Source organism: Lepidochelys kempii, chromosome 10, assembly GCF_965140265.1.
Source record: "Lepidochelys kempii isolate rLepKem1 chromosome 10, rLepKem1.hap2, whole genome shotgun sequence".
In the NCBI taxonomy this organism is placed as follows: Eukaryota; Metazoa; Chordata; order Testudines; family Cheloniidae; genus Lepidochelys; species Lepidochelys kempii.
Genome location: NC_133265.1, coordinates 29,102,372 through 29,123,663, shown reverse-complemented (window position 1 = coordinate 29,123,663; position 21,292 = coordinate 29,102,372). Strand labels below are relative to the sequence as shown.

At 39.5% G+C, this 21,292-nt stretch overlaps 1 protein-coding gene across 11 annotated transcripts in view; it reads left to right on the top strand.

Moving 5' to 3' along the window:
- RBFOX1 (RNA binding fox-1 homolog 1) overlaps positions 1-21,292 on the top strand; it is a 2,436,731-nt gene that overhangs the window by 702,509 nt on the left and 1,712,930 nt on the right. For all 11 annotated transcript variants that reach the window (XM_073362506.1, XM_073362502.1, XM_073362531.1 and 8 more), the window contains exon 3: positions 4,359-4,391. In XM_073362506.1, the coding sequence (XP_073218607.1) occupies positions 4,359-4,391 (33 nt within the window). The remainder of the gene's footprint in view (positions 1-4,358; positions 4,392-21,292) is intronic.

Genomic DNA, 21,292 nt, shown 5'->3' with positions numbered 1-21,292 from the left:
AAATTGTTTTTCCTCTTTTTCTATGGAGTTTGCCAGTTCTCAGAATCCTTTCTCACTAAACAGCCTGCAAATGCCTGAAGTACAGTAGATTGTTTTCTTAAATTTACAGTATGCTCCCCCCACTGCAAATACTCTTGCAACCTCTAAGTTTTACATCTGAAACCACTGAAATTAGAAAGTTATGACTGGGCATGGGGGAAAAAACACTCATTGAGTTGAAAAGGCCTTTGGTTTGGCATGAACTGAATTTGAGCCCTTACTAAATGTGTTTGCAGCACATTTTGCACAATGATGATTCGTAAGTTTCTTGAAGAACACACCTAAGGAAGGCTGTGCTGCGTATGCATACATGGCTAACTTAGATAAGTAATGAAAAGTGTTAGCTAAAGTTCGAATGATTTAGGGAGGACTTAGGCACACTTTTAAAAGTGCACCCAGAGCTGGCAGAGCCCTTGGTTCATTCTCTGTCAGGTAAGTATGATGCAAAGAGCTCAGGGAGGAGAACTGTACATATTCTAAGATGTGCAGGAGGGAGTTCCAGTCTAAGGAACCTCTAAGAGCTTTGCTTTCCCAGTTCCAAGAATTTACAGAAGACAAATTATCTCATAAAGATTTCCTAAGGTACACAGAAAACTTCAGCTCTTTTAAGTGGCATAAATCGGAATATTACAGTGGTGTCCAGCCAAATGGTTAAATAATTTCTGGCAGGCAAAGAGTTTGAGTCCTAGAGCATGCAATGTCTCTGTATGTTTTGTTTTGGTCTTGGTTCTTTTTCTACCTTTATTCTTTTAAAAGAGCATTTTAAGGACTTTTGTTCAAAAATGATGTTAAGTGAAAATTCCAGCTTCTTGTTTAAGCACTCAGATGTTAACGAACTGCCATGTTTCAGGTTGCATGTGCAGTTTTAATTCTGCACTTTGTTTGTAGTATGATATTCGTTTTAAATACAGGATCATGTAGTCATGATTTGGCTGGCTGCAGTAAATAACATAACTCCCAGTTTATGCTGGCTAATGGAAATTTCCACATGCACACTCTCATTCATGTACCTACAGATGATCTTTCCTTCAGTGTTAAAATCCCATGAAGTTCAGATGCATTAAACATGGATTGCTCCTGCACCACTGTATCTACATTTCCCTCTGTATTTGTGGTATTCCCTATATTTCGAATGGAAAATTACACAGTGAATTTAACTATTATGGGTGGCAAATGTCCAGTTTATAAGGAGGGTCTGCTGTAGCTCATGTAAACAAGTCCCTTTATTCTGGAGCCTGAATTCCTACATTGCTTCTACCAAAAACGATGAATTAATTACAGCTTACTTAAGAAACTCATATAGCAGCATGTGGCTTTGTATCCCAAAAGCAGTGTCAGTTGATTAGGACAGGAAACCCTCACCTAAGCTGTGAATCCTCCTAATGAAGTCACTGCATCCTTAAATAAGACATAACAGAGCAGGGACACAGCAAGACAGAGCAGAAGAATTTAATACCTCATGAAAATAATAAGGGATAACAATAAAGTACTGCAAGTGAGACAATCTGCAAAGGAACACACCAGCCTTCAACAGTGAGATCAAGGAGCTATAAGAGACATGTCTACAATGCGATCCTCATTTTTCATCTAGCTATACCAATTAGCTCATCAGGTGCCAAAGTAGCTGCTACTAGTTCTCAGAAGTCAGCAGCTGTTACAAAATCAGTTTAAGAAAAAAAGAGCTTCTTCACACTGACAATTTAGTTAAAGGAAGAATTTTTTAAATATAATAAGAATTCAGGCCCATAGTGTCAGGGTTTTTCAAGCAGCTGCTCTAAAAGGGTGATACCTTTTATTTTATATAGCTCATATTATCCAATTGTTTTGTGAACAAAGACTAAAGTTTATTTGCAGTATCGAATAAAATATTATTGTGAAGCTCTGGGCTTGGAATGCACCTCTCTCTTAGGCCCCAATTCACAAAAGCTTCTTTGCTCAGGACAGCATTAAAGATTGACCTTGGTATCTTTATCCTGACTGAGCTTCGTAACCAGTCTCGATTCTTGCCTTTGACTCCAGCTCAACAGTCACCACTGGCTCAGCTTCCTAAGCCCCAGCCATTACAGTGAAAGTGTCCTACAAAAAGCATGCTGTTTTTCAGTAGCTGTCCATAATCCCACTCTTCTGTCTTCAGTCTCTTGCACTTTGCAAATATAAAATAAGTACATGCTGCCCTGAGCTCACATTCTGATAGTCAAACTCAAAAATGCAAAGGGAAAGGGGGAAGGTGGCGAAGTGGTAACTGATCACATTAGGAAAGGTACCGTTTTGCAAAAGATTTTTTGTTTCATATAAAGATAATCACAATTACTCTCAATGTAGCCATAATCAGCTGGTTAGTTTCCTGTATGTTGTTAGATCTGTAATATTAGTGGCAGCTATGATTTATGATTGTTAATTAAACATTAGTTTGAAGAACGTTGAATTATTTAAACAGAACGCCTCCATTTCTGCCATATGATATGCAGTGCCATGTATATTATTATGGATTCTGGTGCTTCAGGTATGAGTCAATTTTTAATTATGTTATCATAGATACCTTCTAGGGCAGTAGAGTTAATTTGTGAGAGATGTTGCATTGTATTCAGCCTAGGAGGCTGTATTCCTGTCATGCATGGGTATTTCTCAGAACAGTTGTTTCACACTCAGAAATCTTCATCCTTGCCCCCGCTTTGAAAGTTATGCTTGATCATCTTTTTTGGTCACATACACCTTACTACAAGCAGAGGGATGCTTCCAGACTTCGGTGGTCCCTTCCCCCACACACACTACCGTCCCAAAAGCTAAGCAAAAGTGGTGTCATTGAAAAAGAAAAAGGGATTTATTAACTCAAACAGAAAGACACTTTTATTATTTTCATGCAGAAAGCATTATAGTCAGGTACTGGTATTACATTATTCAGAAGACTATTTTCCATAATTAACACATCAAAACTGTTTTCATCATAGTATTACTTCCTTCAGGACACTTGAAAACAATAAGCAAGAATCAGTCCTTGAGCTTTTTTCTTTTAAAATTTCTTTTGAAAAGACATCTCTTACAAAGAATATCAAACAACTCTTTATATTCATTGCAGAATCTGCTAAATCTTTCATCCATATTATTGCAAAATAGCCACAGATTGTTAATGTATTAATATTAATTAGCTGTGCAATGTCAGGCTACTGTGTTTTATTTTAATGTGTTAAATTCTCCTTCCACTTATGCCAGTGCAACCCCATTTGACTACATTTCACTGCCCAGGCTTAGAAGGGAAGAAAGAATTTGGTCCTCCGATCTCAAAAAACTGTCTTGCAGTTTATGTCTAGAGTATGATTCAAATTTAAATGTGATGCATGTTAATATAATGAGTCTGACTCTCACATTAAGGCCACTTTACATCACTCTGGCTGTGTAAAGTTGCCTTAAAATTGGAGTAAATTATATGTGTGCCAACTTTAAGTCCTCTTTACATGTCTAGAATGGTGTAAAGTAGCCTTAATGTAAATGAGAATTATGTCTAATGTGTGGATTGAAACTTATGGAAGTGTGTATACTTCATCAATAAACTCTGAATAGCCAGGGGACTGGTTGATTCTAGGCTATAGTAATGGGCTACATATCTTTCTACTTCTAGACTTCTAAGTGTAGTCAAGTTACTGATCGGTGGTGGCAAAATGTCATTGCTGTGGCATGGCTGTTGAATGGTCTATGGTGAAGTGAGTTGTTTGCATCGGTGCAGTTCCTAGTGATCTACCATGACAATTGGCACGAATTTGGCAATCACAGCAGAGAGGCTGAGATTTGAATGGCCCTGAAAAGTCAATCCTTCTGTCTCACCATTAGAGATGACCATAGGAATGTATTGTACAAAAGCCATTGTACTGCTGGAGCCTATGTATAACCTGTTATATGCACGATCTGCCACCTTGTATGACCACTAATGTTGTTTTAAAAAAAAAATAAATCAAAAAAGGAGGGGGGGGGGAAATGAACCTTTTGAATGTATGTAGTGGAATGAGTTCCTAATGTACTTATCTTCATTTCTGTCTAGAAACGTGTCTCATAGATGGTGAAGGTCTAGAATTTCTTCCCTAATTTCATTTGTGTGCTGCTTCTAAATGGGGAATATTAATTTATTTTTAATGTAAATCCCTTTCACCTTCTAATCAGGATGAGAGGTAAACAGTTACATCACCATGTTCAATGAAAGAAAGCTCTCTCTACTGTCCATCCCCTCAAGCCATAACAAACAATTGATGTCAGTTATTTTAAAAGGCAATTAATCCCATTATTGGTTTGCTGAATCAATACTAATGTATTTTTCCTATAATTTTCAGGTATTGACAACAATGGCTGTCAGCAAAGTTGAGGTAGGAAATTCTCTTTTATGCTAGTGGTATGTAGGTGAATGTGTCTTTTTAAAATAAAACTGACTATGGATCGCAATAGGTACATGCTGCTGGATTGTAGATACAAGTTGTATTGTTGGACTTTGTGTTGGTTTGGATTTTGGGTGAAGGAGTTATGAGGTTGCATAGTTTTGGGTCAGACATACTGCTTCAGAATGTTTAACTAGCTGGTCCTCTTCCGTCTCTATAATCTGCGTTCTGTTCCTGTCCTTGCAGTTGTCCTGGCAGTATTATAACTTAACCTCCTTCCAGGAAAGTATTTATAGTTATGGGGCTTCCTCTGGATACTAGTACAGCATTGTAACAATAGTCTCTAAAGCACAGTGACCAACACCCTTTATTACTTTCTATCCACTGCCTCTGTATTATGCTGCTAGCCTTTTCCTGCTCCAACCACTTTTTCCTGTGTTTCACGTGGCAAGGGAACTGAGTCAGCTCTATATTTCATTTGAATGGGTGGCATCCCCTTCTTCCCAAAGTCCAAATCCAGCTCACCTCACTCATGAGTAGTACACTTGTGTGAGACAAGCTGCCTTTGACCTGGGATCCTTGATGTTTGAATGCAACAGGACACAAGAGTTGAGTTTAGTTAAATAAAGAAGTGAGCTGTAGCTCACGAAAGCTCATGCTCAAATAAATTGGTTAGTCCCTAAGGTGCCACAAGTACTCCTTTTCTTTTTGCGAATACAGACTAACACGGCTGTTACTCTGAAACCTAGTTAAATAATGGAATTTCAATGGTGTTACATTTTGCTACTGTTCACAGAATGCTTGTTGCAGACATTACTGTATAAATAGAGCCAGATGCTTTTCACTGTCATAGTTTAGTCTGACTTTTCTTGATATTTTTCCCACTGATTTCCCAGCTTCTCCATTCATGGGTAGATGACATTGGACTACTATACTCATTGTGGCAGGAATAGAGTCAAATGGAAAGTGCTTAAATTCCTAGCAACCTACATGTCAAATTAAAATCTGCACTAAAATTTAAAGTTTTATTATTATACTACCTAGCTTTACTCTTAAGGGGATACATTACTAAGTTCACTATTCACTGCTTCTAAATCAATATGGTTATATATGGAGGATTAGAAAGTCTAATTTGGGTTGGAGAGAAGTGTGCACATTTTTGGTAAAATACTTTTTGAGCTTCAACTTTTTGCTTCATGAATTCATGAAAATGTTCTTCCAATTATATCTAAAACTCCTAGCTATGGAAATAGCATCTTCAGCTTCAGATTTAAAAATTGATATTGTTCTGTTTTAGAATCTAAAGCTACATTCATAAGAACACTGACTTACCAAGGATTTCAGAGGGGTGTTTGTTTTTAAATTCCAGATAGAATACCAGTTATCCACCCAAGGACATGAAAGCCCCAGAAGTCCCATTCTGGGGCTTTCAAGTCTTACTTTCAATGAATCAGTACTTTTGATAGTCTCTTTTATGTATACATTCAGGAGTTAAGCTGAGAGAAATTGTACATTGATTTTGTTGATCAGATATGCAATCTGAAGAGCTACATTGCAAGCACATTCAACTCATTAATGTTGCATGGATTTTATTGGATAAAATAATTACGAAACCCAGTTAGCAGCCATATAACAATTATGAGATAGTTGTTGCTCAAAGTGTTAACACAGTGGTTAATAAACATCCTTCAACAAAAAGAAAAGGAGTACTTGTGGCACCTTAGAGACTAACCAATTTATTTGAGCATAAGCTTTCGTGAGCTACAGCTCACTTCATCGATGTTATCAATTACAGTGTAATTCATGCATCCGATGAAGTGAGCCATAGCTCACGAAAGCTTATGCTCAAATAAATTGGTTAGTCTCTAAGGTGCCACAAGTACTCCTTTTCTTTTTGCGAATACAGACTAACACGGCTGTTACTCTGAATCCTTCAACAGTATTCTTACATTTAAAGTTTTACAGCGAATGGAGTATAATTTGGATATTTAAATACAGTGCACTCCCGTTTATATGAATGGTCTGGGCGACATCTGAAAGCTTTAGATACCAGGTATATGGATAAAGGGAAATGGTATTTTGAGCTGCAATTTGACATGGGGGACACACTGTGCATTCAGATAACTAGGATTTTTGGATAAAGGGAATTTGGATAACTGGAATACACTTTTCAGAGTAGCAGCCATGTTAGTTTGTATCTGCAAAAAGAAAAGGAGTACTCGTGACACCTTAGAGACTAACAAATTTATCTGAACATAGATAAGCTTTCATGAGCTACAGCTCACTTCATCGGATGCATGAATTACACTGTAATTGATAACTTATAAAAACCAACACTTCTTGACAAGTCACTTATATGTTATAGCTGTATTTACATATATTTCTGTATTGCTGTGGAATCTCAGTCACTGTGCTTTTAATAATCAACTGATATTTTTATTCAGTGCACAGTTACTGACTCATTCAAATGTAATGTCAAACTGGAAGCTCACAGAGTGTTTCTGTATGAAACTGGCCTTAGACTCACAGTAGGGAATTTGTGATGTTCCCGAAAGCTAATATTTAACTGTAACAAAATGTCTATGTGACTCCAAATGCTGCAGTCAGATAAATTTTTAATATGAACCTTTGGTAAATTAAATTGCATTATTAAAGAGAATAGATAAGCTGTATTAGTTAACTTAAAGAACAAGGACACAAGTTCACTTGCATGCTGTAAAAAGAATGATAGAATCCAAATCGTTCTTATTTAGCTTTAAAGTACTGTATTCGGGATAGATGCTGCTTGTCTTGCTCATCTGAATACTAATCTTTCAAGTGAGTAATGTGAGCAGGATTTGCCTGATGTTTAGTCATTAGTAAGGGGCTACAGTGATAGATAGATAAAAACAAACCCTCACTCTGTCTGGTTTACATTAACTTCTCTGAATTTTTTTTCTTTTTAAAAAAAATTGTCATTGTGCAGGCAATATTTTCAGTTTTGTTTCTTGAGCAAATGGTCTATTTTGTTGTTAATTTTGAAAATGTTCCCCATTATAATAATGACTCGATCTAGATTGTGTAAACTTCTATCATCAATACAGACTCCTGAGTTGCTCTTGTCAGTTTGGTTGGTTGGCACTTTGGTAACAGTTTCAAAACTTGTATCTTAAAGGGTTAGCACATTTGGCAGTTGCATTAAATAAAAACCTTTAAGAACATTTTTTGTGTGCTTCAGTTCATTAATAAACTAACCAAACAGGGCCCACTTATTATGGGAAAGTATAGCCACAATTTAGGAATCACTTCAGCCTCTATGTGCTAAAGTCCTATTGAAGACAAAGCATGCTTAAGTGTTTTTTGAATCAGGGCAAAAGTGTTTCTTATTGTGAGTAGTCCTATTGAATTCATTGGAACTACTCACAGATAATTACTACATCTATTAATAGTGTTACAAGATTGGGTCCATAACTTATGAAATGCATGCAGTAAAAAATGTGGGTGAAATCCTGGCACCGTTGAAGTCAATGGCAAATTTCACCTTTTGTGTTTATATAATAGGCTGTGTAGTATGCATAAGTGTTGTTATAGACACTTTGGTCCAGGATATTAGAGAGACAAGGTGGGTGAATTTATTGGACCAATGTCTGTTGGAGAGTTGGGTAAGTTTCTCAAACCTGTGTAAGGTCGAAAGCCTGTCTCTCTCACCAACAGAAGTTGGTCTAATAAAAGATATTACCCCATCCACCTCGTTTCTTTACTATGCATAATGTCATACAAAATTGTGATATTTTATTGATGGTAATTGGTTGAAGCACCTGTTTTTTATGTATGACAAATAGACACTTTGCTAAATTTGACAGTGTAGGTTTGTTCAATTTTGATTTGGATGCATATTAAGTTCACATTCTATTTTGCTTGTGAATGATGATTTGCTTTTTTGACTTAAATCTTATAAGCCCCGAAGAATGCTGAGGACCATAAAACAAGAATATCAGATTTTTTTGCCTTTTCACTAGGTTCATGCAATTATTAATTCAGTCTCCTTAATTCTTTGTTACTGTGTAATACTGTGTTTCCTTGGGTCCGTTGTCTGTTCTTAAAAGCTGGAACTTAAACCTGTGCAAAGTGCTTTCATATTATTTTGCTTTCTAAAGGCTTAATTTATATGAATGTTTATTGGCTGCTGTTCTTGAAATGTGCATCCATGCAGACTTATGATTTGTTTAATCCTATTTTTTGCCACTGGTTATTTAGCTGTGTTCCTTTACTGGATTTTATAAGGATATGACATCCAGGAAAACCTAAAGGAAAAAACTAACATGTTTTCATCTTGGTTTAATATTTAAGAATGAGGCAAACAATTTTTTTTTCAAATTCTAGTTGCCACAACCCGATTGCAGAGAAATGAATATGTGTAGAAGGAGCTGTCAAGTAATCCAAAGACCTTTTTTCCATATTTGAACACAGAAGTGCAACAAATACTGACAGAGTCAACCATTCAGGCAGTGAAGCCTTCCATGAATAAATTCTAAATTTGCCCACACTGTGTCTTTTAGTATCCTACCCTTTTAGTATCCTACCCTATTCAAATTACAAATAATATCTTGTGAATATGTATTCTAATAAAAAGATTTTTATCACAAATAGCTCAGCATTCTTCCCCAATAATGCACTTAATGGCACATGTTAATGTCATTACAACACAGGCTTCAGAACAGACTAGAATGCAGCTATTTATTATCTAAATTGCAATAATATACAGCATTTTGCAATCAGATTTCCTTACAATTCATTACTACAATACAGTGTCAGGAATGAAATTTCTCAAATCTGTACATTTTGAGTAGCAAATGCATTTGAAAAAAAATGCTTCCTGTGAAATATTACATCCCAGTCCTGTTTCAGTGCTACTGAAGATATTGTTGGACAACTCACAGATGTTCATTCAAACAAACAGTGTACCTGGGCTATGCTAACCTTTTTTGAGAGGAATGAACATTATTTTAAAAATTAATGTGGACCCATAGTTACATAACCTTACAATGTGCCACTATATTGTACAATTTGTAAATGTATTATTCTTAAACTATAACGTTAGACTGTCTTACTTATGTGCTTACTTGGACTAAATTATTGTGTGAGAAGCCAACAGTGCCCTGTGCTACTTTGAAATTAGGGGAGCCAGATAGGATGTTTCTGGTATAAGGGAATACAATAAGGGAAATAATAGGTCCGTGGCAGAATCCCTCTCCCTCCTCTCTTTTCGCCCTCTGGCACCACCACCACTTTTAATTAACCATTTACCCCTGGTTGTTGTTGCATCAACCAGCTGGAACCAACTATGCTGCTTTAAATGGGTCATGTGGCGCATTCAGCCCCTATGGGTAAGTCTACATAGCAAACCTCTTTTCCCTCCGCAGCAGTGAATCTAAGATCCTAGGCCTACAGACTTGGGCTCTTGGGGCTCATGCTAAGGTGCTAGAAACAGCCATGTGACACTTGGGCTCACCCTCCTCACTGGGCTTCAGAGCCTCAGCTCCAGCCCAAGCCTGAATGTCTGAGTGGCTGTTTTTAATGCCGTAGGATGAGCCCCACAAGCCTGGGTCTGTAGATCTGCACTCTGACACTCTCTGCACAAGGTTTCTGGGTTGTTGGTTTTGTTTGTTTGTTTCGTTTATTTGTTTTTTGCTATGCAGACAAACCCTATGAGTGATCCAAAACACACAGGATTAGAAACCCCAACTCTATGTCCATTCCACAAGAGGGCAAACTTTCTTCCCTTGATGGAAAAATCCTTTTGTTTTCTGTCCCTGATGCCGGCTTTTCTCATATAGAGAGGATTTGTCGTTTTCCACCATGGCTTTTGACAAATTTTTGTACCTTTCCAAAATTCCTGTTGAAGGTAAATATTTAGGGCATACCTAAATTGTTTCTCCGCCTGCATAGGTGAAGGTCACTAATATTTTTCTGCTTCTATAGGTGACTGGGAACCTAAACTCATATGTTCTCTTCCTGGATCTGCCACTGACTCAATACTGTATATGGCTTTGGACAAGATAGTTCACGTCTCTCTGCCGATCTGTCCAACAGTCTTACTGTCAGCTACCTCAGTGTGAGACTTAACTTAGGGCTTTAGGGTAAAACAGATAAAACCCAATAGCCAATCTCACCCTCTTCTACTCTAAAATTCTTGTTGGTCTTTATAAAGTATGTTAAAAAAATACGACAAGTTCAGTTTTTCCAGTGTGAAAATGGTTTGAGGAAGAGGCTGTGGAGGCATGAGTTCACCTGTGGGAGCACAGGACTTGCAAAATGGGCTACATCTTTTTTTAATTGTATCATGAGAAACAATTTCTAAGCTCTAATATAAACTTCTTTTTGCTCTTAAAATGAATTGTAATTTAGTTAAAAATGAAAATCCAGAAAACCATTTTTTATGATTGGAGCAGAATATAAACAACTGCTTTGTGCATGAAATAAGAGGCTTTTTGGACCACACCTGACCAGATATCAGGGGAGATGTCTCAGATGCTCCATTTACAGGGGTTCACTTCATCCTTTAAGTGATCCTTGAAGGTGAAAAGCACAGACTTTAGAACAGAGTTCAGAGTCTGCATCCAAGAGCAATAAAGAAGATACCGCATAAAGAATCATTTGTCAATGTTTCTTTTATTATTCCTTGCTGTTACTACTTCCTTGGAATTCTAATGTCTGTTGTATTCTTGAAATAAACAGATTTGACTCAATATTTTCTGACATTTAATAGATAGCCAAGTTCTCTTCTGTTTCCTTTTGTGTAGTTCTTTTGGTTTGTAAGCCTGGTGGGATATGCAGTTTCAATTTACCATGCAAATCTTGGATGTTGTGAATCATCTGATTGATGTCTCTGGTAATATTTTTTCAGTGACTTTTGGGGACCTGAAACAGCAGCTGTTTCTGTTTTTGTTGAGTTAATGTACACACATTTACCCACTGTCTGAGGTCGAAGATACTCTCTCTTATGCATATTACAAATTCTTTAAATAGACTGGCTCTGTTTTGTTCCTCATGTGTTAAGTCTAATTGTGGAGAGAAAAACAACAGACTAAGAGTAGCACGTCCCAGTTTACACTGGATTTGGAGCTTGCTTTGCTCTGTTAACTTTTTGGCTTTGTACCCAAAAATGATTTGTGTGGATTCTCAATTTGTTCCCTATATATAGCTATGTTGGTGTATCTCCATCTTTGTGCAAATGTATTCAATTCAGATGTATAGCAAGTTCTTCAAAAATGTGTGCTGCTAGCAACATGTTCAGAACAGAGGACTTTCTGTTTACTAGGAGTGACACAGTTCACAACCATTAGAAGCTAAAGACACACTCAGGATTATGATCTCACATGACTAGGTTAATTACTTACACTTGCACAAAATAAATGAGAATCTAGAGAATCTCTTTCTAGGTCTTTCACTGGACAAAGTATTCTAATCTCTTACCTCTGATGTGTTCAAATTATGCTACTTTCACAAGGGTACATGGAAAGTAGTGGTTTAATTTCATTCTAATCCCTAGCAGATGTTAGCCAACATTATATGTGCATCATAGAACTGGTTTACCTGTTTAAACGGTTTGTCTCTGGCCTATGGTGAAACAAATTTCCACATTATGCCATCTTGTTCATCTTTCTGCAAATGCTGTCTGCTTTTTCTGGGACTTTATAGCTGTTCTCTTAAGACTAAGCCAAATCCTTTTAGGGCAAGGGTGTCTGGGGATTTTTGAATTGTTTGCTCCATTTCCGTTGCTGCTCTACTCAGTCATAGATCATTCTCCTGTCTCGTACTGATGCCTCTGAATCCTCGTGCACCAGTCTCCTGCAGCTGTCTCTCTCAGATTTGTCCCATGTTGAATCCAGCAGTGACATCTGAGAATATTCTGGTGTGTGGTTCTTTGCTTCAGTGACTTCTAAATACATGAAGTAGAAAACTCTTGTTTTACTTTTTTTCAAAAATCCCCAAACACAAAGTTTATGTTTTGCTTTTGTCGTTATTACCAGGACCTTTAGAAATATAGCACCAGTCTAAATCTGGTTAAGTGTAACTTTTCTTCCTTTAAAAATCCAAAGCATCCTGTGAATTCTGTAGTTTTCTCTGAGTTCAAATAAATTAAGTTCTTAGGCTTACACTACTTTTCTTGTTTCAGGTCCTGGCTTTTCATTGCATCAACACTAATTTTATGCCAGTGTAACTCCACTGAAGTCACTAGAGTTACACTACAGTAAAGATGGAATGGCACTGCAGAAAAATCAAACATATACTCTGGGGAGAACAGCATCTCCTTCTCTCCCACTGTAACATTCCGGCAACTACTGAAAAATTAACTGAAAGTTGTCCACATTCCTGTCTCTGTCGTTTAGTAAATGATATGATCAAGTTCAGGTGGTCTTGGGACCTACCTATGTCAGAGATCGCCTTGAGGATATATCCCAAGTTTAGTATCATGAGGTATTAATTTCTAGCTCTATTATGCAAGTAATGCAAAGGAAGCCTTCTTTTACATTCATTCAGAAAAGACCACTAAAGTGTTGAGATAATATCCCCACTTTGTTGCCATAACCTCCACAACTTAAAAAAAAAACAAAAATTACTAGAAACCCAAATCAGTTCAAAGAGAAGGAGGTTATTGAATTAGACCTTAAGAAGCACTGCAGAGTAGTTCAGATATTTGTGTGGCTCAAAATACAACAAAATCCTGGCTGGACTTACGCTGTTATCAGCAAGGACCTTGATTATTAAGAAATGTCATTGTGAGCACGCCTCCCACTCTCTTCCCCTCCCCACTTTCCTACACTGAAAGAATAGGTCAGACCTGGTGGGTAGCATGTTTCTGAAAAGGCCAGCAAATGTATTACATTTTGGTACCCTTTTGCTGCTGTGTTAAAAAAATCCTCTGACAGAACTGACAGCTGCTTCATTCTGCTTTTACTTAAATATTTTTAAAGCACTGTGTACATTTATGGTACTGTGTAAATGTATTTGTATTAATAATATGGTGGTGGCATATGCAAGGTTTCTTTAAACATTAATAAATGGTAGAGAGGCCATTCAGAGCACTTGTACTTGCTGATATTATTTATTTGTGTTACAGTAATGTCCTCATCGTGCTCGGCACTGTACAGGCACATACTAAAATAGTCCATATTTCAAAGGGCTTACAATCTAAGTAAAGACAAACAAAAGGTGAGGGGGAAAGAGGCAAAGTGACCTGCCCAAAGTCACACAGCAGAGCCAGAAGTTGAACCCAGGTGTTCTGAGCTTCAGACCTGTTTCCTGTCCACCAGACTGTGCCTGACTGTGCTTTGATTGGGATGCTACTTTATAAGTCAGAACACATTGATAAAAATGCAGATTGTGGGTGTGTGTGTACATATATATGTATAAAAAGACATTTCTTTAAAAAAGTGAAACCAACTCTCAGTGTAATGGGAAGGAACAGTTTTGGCCTATCCTGATTTAATCAATTTTCTTCTTGCAGAAATTAGGGTGCCGGGCCCCTGGCAGCTGAATGCTCCTCTCTGCCAGGGGAACAGTTGGGCACCAATGTGCCCCAAAAGCAGGAACGTTTTTTCCCTTATTTTTCTCTTTCTTTTTCTGTGACTACTCTGCCATGGGTTTTCTACCTCTGTTACTCTGTTTCTGTACTCTGAAGCCAAAATATCTTACTCAACATACTTTGCTCAAAATACGATTGCCAATTACTGCAATTTGGAATACAGTCTGCAGTGTTGTTGTAACTGTACTGGTCACAGGAGATCAAAGAGACTAGGTAGGTGAAGTAATATCTTTTATTGGACTAATGTCTGTTGGTGAAAGGTACAAACAGATGCCTTCCCCAGACCTGTAGAACAGTGCTGTGAAGCTCAAAAGCTTGTACATTCCACCAGAAGTTGGTCTTATAAAAGATATTACCTCACCTACCTTGTCTCAGTTTTGAATGTTCTCTTATGCAAAAACCTACTTTATCAATTTGCCCCTCTCCTCATTTTTCTTGTTTCTTTTATTCTCCCCTCCCCCCATCTTCTCTCCTTTTTGTCGCTTTTCTTACCTCATTCAAATACTGTTGCTGTTTAAAAAGAAGAAAAAAAAGCTCCTTGTATTTTGTTAGATCAATTCATAAACTTTTGGATAGTTTTATAAATAATAAAACAATAAACATATAATTTTAAAAATGGGAAGGCAGCATGGCTGGGGAATATGATGATTCAGTACTTGCCCATTCCAGCCTCTAATGATGGAGATCCTGTGAAGCTACAGTCAGAAATTAAAACTGCACTTCCACTATTAATGTACTGACCTTCTGTTGCAAGGCAAATTTGTCCTCCCTAGCCTTTCCTGGTGGAAGGATGAGTAGTGGGGTTGGAGTGGTTAGAGAGCTTTGTAACAGGTTCACTGAGATTTAGAAGAGTTTGTTTTCTGAGACTGTGGTGTCATATTGTTTTAATATCACTGTTATGATGGGTGTCACCGGTTGGCACCGTTACCCATAATCTTATAGATTCTTTTTCTTATTGTGAGTAAATTATTAGTCTCGGAAGAACTGCTGTCTTGTTGGTTTTCAGATGCAGATTTCAGGAAGCTATAGCAAATGGCAAGAAAAGTTGTTCTCTGACTTAAGTATTCTCACTGAGAGTCAATTCTTGACGCAGAGTTGCTCCCTGGGGCAACTGGGCATTAGTTTTTGACTGGGAGAGTATTGCCTGTATTCTTTTGCAGAACTGGTGTAAATAAAAACTTGGCATTAAGAACACCCCTGGTCTCTTTGTCAACTAATTTCTCTTCCAATGGGGAGTTGATCTGCAAGGCTCCGGCACTCAGCAGAGGGGACATACTATGAACGTCTGCCCAAAACAGAGGTTGGGTATAGCTTTAAATGACTCCTATGCGTTTGAAGAAGAGTTAGGAATTAATTAGTAGGGGTCAAATTCACAAGGGTATTTAGACGTGTAGTGGAATTTACAAAAGTGCCTGTGCAGGCTACGTGCCTAACTCACATTGACTTGCATGGGGCTTAGGTGCCTAACTCATTTAACAGCCTTTGTAAATTCCACCAGGCACCTGTCTTCATCTTTAGGTGTTTAAATACCCTTCTAAATCTCTCCCTAAACTGCTAATGACTAGAAATGCAAGAACTGGACTTTCTAGCTGTAGCAAATAACACCACAAATGAGCTAATGGGGCATCTTTTAAACATGGGCTGAAAATACATTCGGAGGAGCACACAGGAATTATATTATATTAAACAGCGTAATTTGGGTGCCTAACTCCTTTAAACTCATTTGAAAATCACTACCTTTGCCGACAAAGTATCTGTTTCCTGTCCCAGCATTATCTATTCTGCATAGGGTTATGTTAGTTACAGTTTGAATTCTGAGTGTTCCTCAAATTTTAGTGGTTTAAAATGTGCATTGCTTGCAAACATAGTTTCCCAGCTCATCTGGATTTTTTGAGAGGGTCTGAGTCTGCAAACCCTTTCTCATGACAGTAGTCCTTGTGTGAATATGGGTGTACAAGATTAGGCCCCTTGAGTTGAGGAGAATATGTACTGAAAACCTCCACAATCATTTAGAGCTATGCAACATTAGAGACAAAGTCATGTTGTAGCTGCTATTGTAAAGTCTAATTTGCCATATAAAATATGAGAGCTGGAGTGAAATATGAGCCTGGAGAGCAACTCTTTCGATCTCAAGTAGTCAAAAGGTTGGCATGTATAATGATATGAAAATAAATGAAGTCAGAACTGTAGGAAATAATTTATGATTTGTAGATTGGTTTACTGATAGAAGTACAGCACTAATAAAAGCTTATAATATAGAAAGGCAAATAGTTTGACAATAAAATGGATGTAAATTGTAAAACTTTACCTTCATAAAGGAAAGTGTTAGAAATGTTTTTCAGCCTATTCAACTGGATGTGTTCAGCTAACCAATAGTTTACTGATGTAAATTATTTAAAATGACATTTTTACAAGGGATCTAATTTGAAATCAACCATTTGTTTTACATAATATTCTTTACTTTCCTAAATAATAGCATTAAATTGTGACCTATGGTTTACGGCTGGTTCTGCAAAGCTTTACTCACATGAGTAATCTTTATTCACATGAGTAGCTCCAATGATCAAGGCCCTGATCCTGCAAAGTCCAGTAGATGTTCCTCACTGTACTCATATCAGTACTCACTTTACTCATGTCAGTGGGACTAATCAAGTGCTTAAAGTTAAGTATTTGCACAAGTGCAGAATTGGGGCCTTAGCCTTTCTGAGTTTAGGACCTTAGTTTCATCACAATCTGGTGCTAGTTAGGGTCTTATATGGTCTTAATTAGTGCAGTCATTGAGTGTCTTATTATAATAGCCTACAAGTAGGACTGCCATAACTTTAACACCAACAGCTTTGTAGCTTTCATGAGAAAATGGATCACTTACCAGTGGCAGTTATACAAATTTGTTTCAGTTAAAGGCTACTGGAAGCATTCTACCCTAATAGAATCTATTTGTTCTTGAAAAACAATCCTCTTATTACTTGCTTTAATATATGGCAAAGTTTGGGTCTGTCAAGGTTCCTCCCCCACTCTGAACTCTAGGGTACAGATGTGGGGACCTGCATGAAAAACCTCCTAAGCTTATCTTTACCAGCTTAGGTCAAAACTTCCCCAAGGTACAAAATATTACCCCCGTTATCCTTGGAATGGCCGCTACCACCACCAAACTAATACTGGTTACTGGGGAAGAGCTGTTTGGACGCGTCCTTCCCCCCAAAATACTTCCCAAAACCTTGCACCCCACTTCCTGGACAAGGTTTGGTAAAAAGCCTCACCAATTTGCCTAGGTGACTACAGACCCAGACCCTTGGATCTTAAGAACAATGAACAATCCTCCCAACACTTGCACCCCCCCCTTTCCTGGGAAATGTTGGATAAAAAGCCTCACCAATTTGCATAGGTGACCACAAACCCAAACCCTTGGATCTGAGAACAATGAAAAAGCATTCAGTGTTTTACAAGAAGACTTTTAATAAAAAATAGAAGTAAATAGAAATAAAGAAATCCCCCCTGTAAAATCAGGATGGTAGATATCTTACAGGGTAATTAGATTCAAAAACATAGAGAACCCCTCTAGGCAAAACCTTAAGTTACAAAAAAGATACACAGACAGAAATAGTTATTCTATTCAGCACAATTCTTTTCTCAGCCATTTAAAGAAATCATAATCTAACACATACCTAGCTAGATTACTTACTAAAAGTTCTAAGACTCCATTCCTGTTCTGTCCCCGGCCAAGACGACTACAGACAGACACACAAACCCTTTGTTTCTCTCCCTCCTCCCAGCTTTTGAAAGTATCTTGTCTCCTCATTGGTCATTTTGGTCAGGTGCCAGCGAGGTTACCTTTAGCTTCTTAACCCTTTACAGGTGAGAGGAGCTTTCCCCTGGCCAGGAGGGATTTCAAAGGGGTTTACCCTTCCCTTTATATTTATGACACGCCCCCCAAATCTCAGCTAGGGTGAAACACTGGCTGGGATTTCTTCCTGGAGCTCTAGGAAAACAGAGTTAATAAGACACATGCATCTCTAAATATACTACCAAGTACATAAAGACTAACAATATTTTCCACATCTCAAGGACGATTTTAACCAGTTGATTCTGGGAAACTTTCACGGGAGAGTGCATCAGCCACTTTGTTAGAAGCTCCTGAGATGTGTTGGATGTCGAAATCAAAATCTTGGAGAGTTAAACTCCACCGAAGAAGTTTTCTGTTAGTTTCTTTGACGGTGTGAAGCCACTTTAGTGCAGCATGGTCGGTTTGCAGGTGGAAACGCCGTCCCCAAACATATGGGCGTAGCTTTTCCAGAGCGTAGACAATGGCATAACATTCTTTTTCAGTGACTGACCAGTTGCTTTCCCTCTCAGACAGTTTTTTGCTGAGAAACACTACAGGGTGGAATTCTTGATCAGGTCCTTTCTGCATTAAAACTGCTCCCACACCACGCTCGGATGCATCTGTGGTTACTAGGAACGGTTTGTCAAAGTCTGGGGCCCTTAGTACAGGGTCAGACATGAGTGTCGCTTTAAGCTTGTTAAAGGCCTTCTGACACTTTCCGGTCCACTGAACAGCATTTGGCTGTTTCTTTTTGGTTAGGTCTGTCAGTGGGGCAGCGATTTGGCTGTAGTGCGGTACAAATCGTCTGTAATAACCGGCCAAGCCTAAGAAGGATTGAACTTGTTTCTTTGACTTTGGGACAGGCCACTTTTGGATAGCATCCACTTTGGCCTGTAGGGGGCTGATAGTTCCTTGACCCACCTGGTGTCCAAGGTAAGTCACTCTGTTTAGGCCTATTTGACACTTCTTAGCCTTAACAGTTAGTCCTGCCTCCCTTATGCGCTCAAGGACTTTTTGTAGATGTTCCCGGTGGTCTGCCCAGGAATCCGAAAATATGGCCACATCGTCAAGGTAGGCGACTGCATATTCTCCTAATCCCGCTAGGAGACCATCTACAAGTCTTTGGAAAGTGGCGGGTGCATTTCGCAGCCCGAAAGGGAGTACATTAAATTCATACAGCCCGAGATGTGTGATGAAGGCTGACCTTTCCTTGGCAGATTCATCTAGCGGTACCTGCCAGTACCCCTTGGTTAAGTCCAAGGTAGAGATGAACTGGGCCCTTCCCAGTTTCTCTAATAGTTCATCTGTGCGTGGCATGGGATAGTTGTCTGGGCGAGTTACAGCATTTAGCTTACGGTAGTCCACGCAAAAACGTATTTCCCCATCTGGTTTGGGAACTAGAACCACTGGAGATGCCCATGCACTTTCAGAGGGGCGGATTACACCCATCTGTAACATATCCTGGATCTCCCGTTCTATAGCAGTTTTAGCTTGAGGAGACACCCGGTAAGGTTGGACCCTAATTGGGTGAGCATTACCTGTGTCAATGGAGTGGTATGCCCGTTCAGTCAGTCCTGGGGTGGCTGAGAACGTTGGCGCGTAGCTAGTGCACAGCTCCTGGATCTGCTGTCGCTGCATACGCCCAAGGGTCATGGAGAGGTTCACCTCTTCCACACCACCAGCACATTTCCCTTCGTAGTAGACACCTTCAGGCCACTCAGCGTCGTCTCCTCCCTGGGCTGTAAACTGACAAACCTTTAATTCTCTGGAATAAAAGGGCTTTAGAGAATTAATATGATACACCTTAGGCTTTCGGTTGGAGGTGGGGAATGCTATGAGATAATTAACAGCTCCCAGGCGCTCCTGGACCACGAATGGCCCTTCCCACGATGCTTCCATTTTATGGGCCTGGAGCGCCTTTAAGACCATGACCTGGTCTCCTACTTTGAAGGAACGCTCTCTGGCATGTTTATCATACCAGGCTTTTTGCTCTTTTTGAGCATCCTGTAAGTTTTCTCTAGCAAGGGCTAAAGAGGTTCGGAGGGTGGTTTGTAGGTTGGTTACAAAGTCCAGAATGTTAGTTCCTGGAGAAGGTGTAAATCCCTCCCATTGCTGCTTCACCAACTGCAATGGCCCCTTAACCTCACGGCCATATACAAGTTCAAATGGGGAAAACCCTAAACTGGGATGTGGTACAGCTCTGTAGGCAAAGAGCAACTGCTGCAATACTAGGTCCCAATCATTGGAGTGCTCATTTATGAATTTACGTATCATGGCCCCCAAAGTTCCATTAAACTTCTCCACCATGCCATTTGTTTGATGATGGTAAGGAGTGGCAACCAAGTGATTTACCCCATGAGCTTCCCAAAGGTTTTTCATAGTTCCTGCCAGGAAATTAGTCCCTGCATCTGTGAGGATGTCGGAGGGCCAACCTACCCTGGCAAAAATGTCTGCTAGTGCCTGGCACACACTTTTAGCCCTGGTGTTGCTTAGAGCTACTGCTTCCGGCCATCGGGTGGCAAAATCCATGAAAGTCAGTATGTACTGCTTTCCTCTGGGTGTCTTTTTCGGAAAAGGACCCAGAATATCCACAGCTACTCGCTGAAATGGAACTTTAATGATGGGGAGTGGCTGGAGAGGAGCTTTGACCTGGTCTTGGGGTTTTCCCACTCTTTGGCACACCTCACAAGACTGGACATAGGTAGAAACATCCTTGCCCATTCCCTCCCAGTGGAATGACCCCCCCAAACGGTCTTTGGTCCTGTTCACCCCAGCATGGCCACTAGGGTGATCATGGGCTAAGCTCAAGAGCTTGGCCCGGTATTTAGTTGGAACTACCAACTGTCTCTGAGGATGCCAGTCTTCCTGGTGTCCCCCAGAAAGAGTTTCCTTGTATAAAAGTCCTCTTTCTACAACAAACCTGGATCGATTAGAAGAGCTGAGAGGCGGTGGGTTGCTCCGTGCCACCGTCCACGCTCTCTGGAGGCTTTCATCTGCTTCCTGTTCGGTCTGGAACTGTTCCCTTGATGCTGGAGACATCAGTTCCTCATTGGATTGGGGACATAGGCTTGGTCCCTCTGGAAGCGATATAGGGGATGGAGCTGTTTCTGTTGACTGTGAACCGCTCTCCGCTGGTGCACTATGTTGGGATTCAGGCTCCGGCTGAGCCTCTTGTGTAGGGTTATCGGCTGCTGCCAGTTCAGGTTCGGTGGGGCCCTCTGGTGTTGAGGTTGCAAGTACTGGATTCAGTGCTGACACGGGGTCTGGTGTTGGTTGTTCGGCTGGTTCCGGTTCTGGGACTGGTTCCGTCTGGGTCTCTGGGACTGGATCCACTACTGCTGTTGCAGACATTGGCCTGGGGTCCAGGTCCATCACCTCTGACTGGGTCCTGATAGAAGTTTCCGGAACAGAGCTAGGCCTCACGGCTTGTTTAGCCTGGTTGCGGGTGACCATTCCCACCCTCTTGGCCTGCTTCACATGATTGGCCAAGTCTTCCCCCAA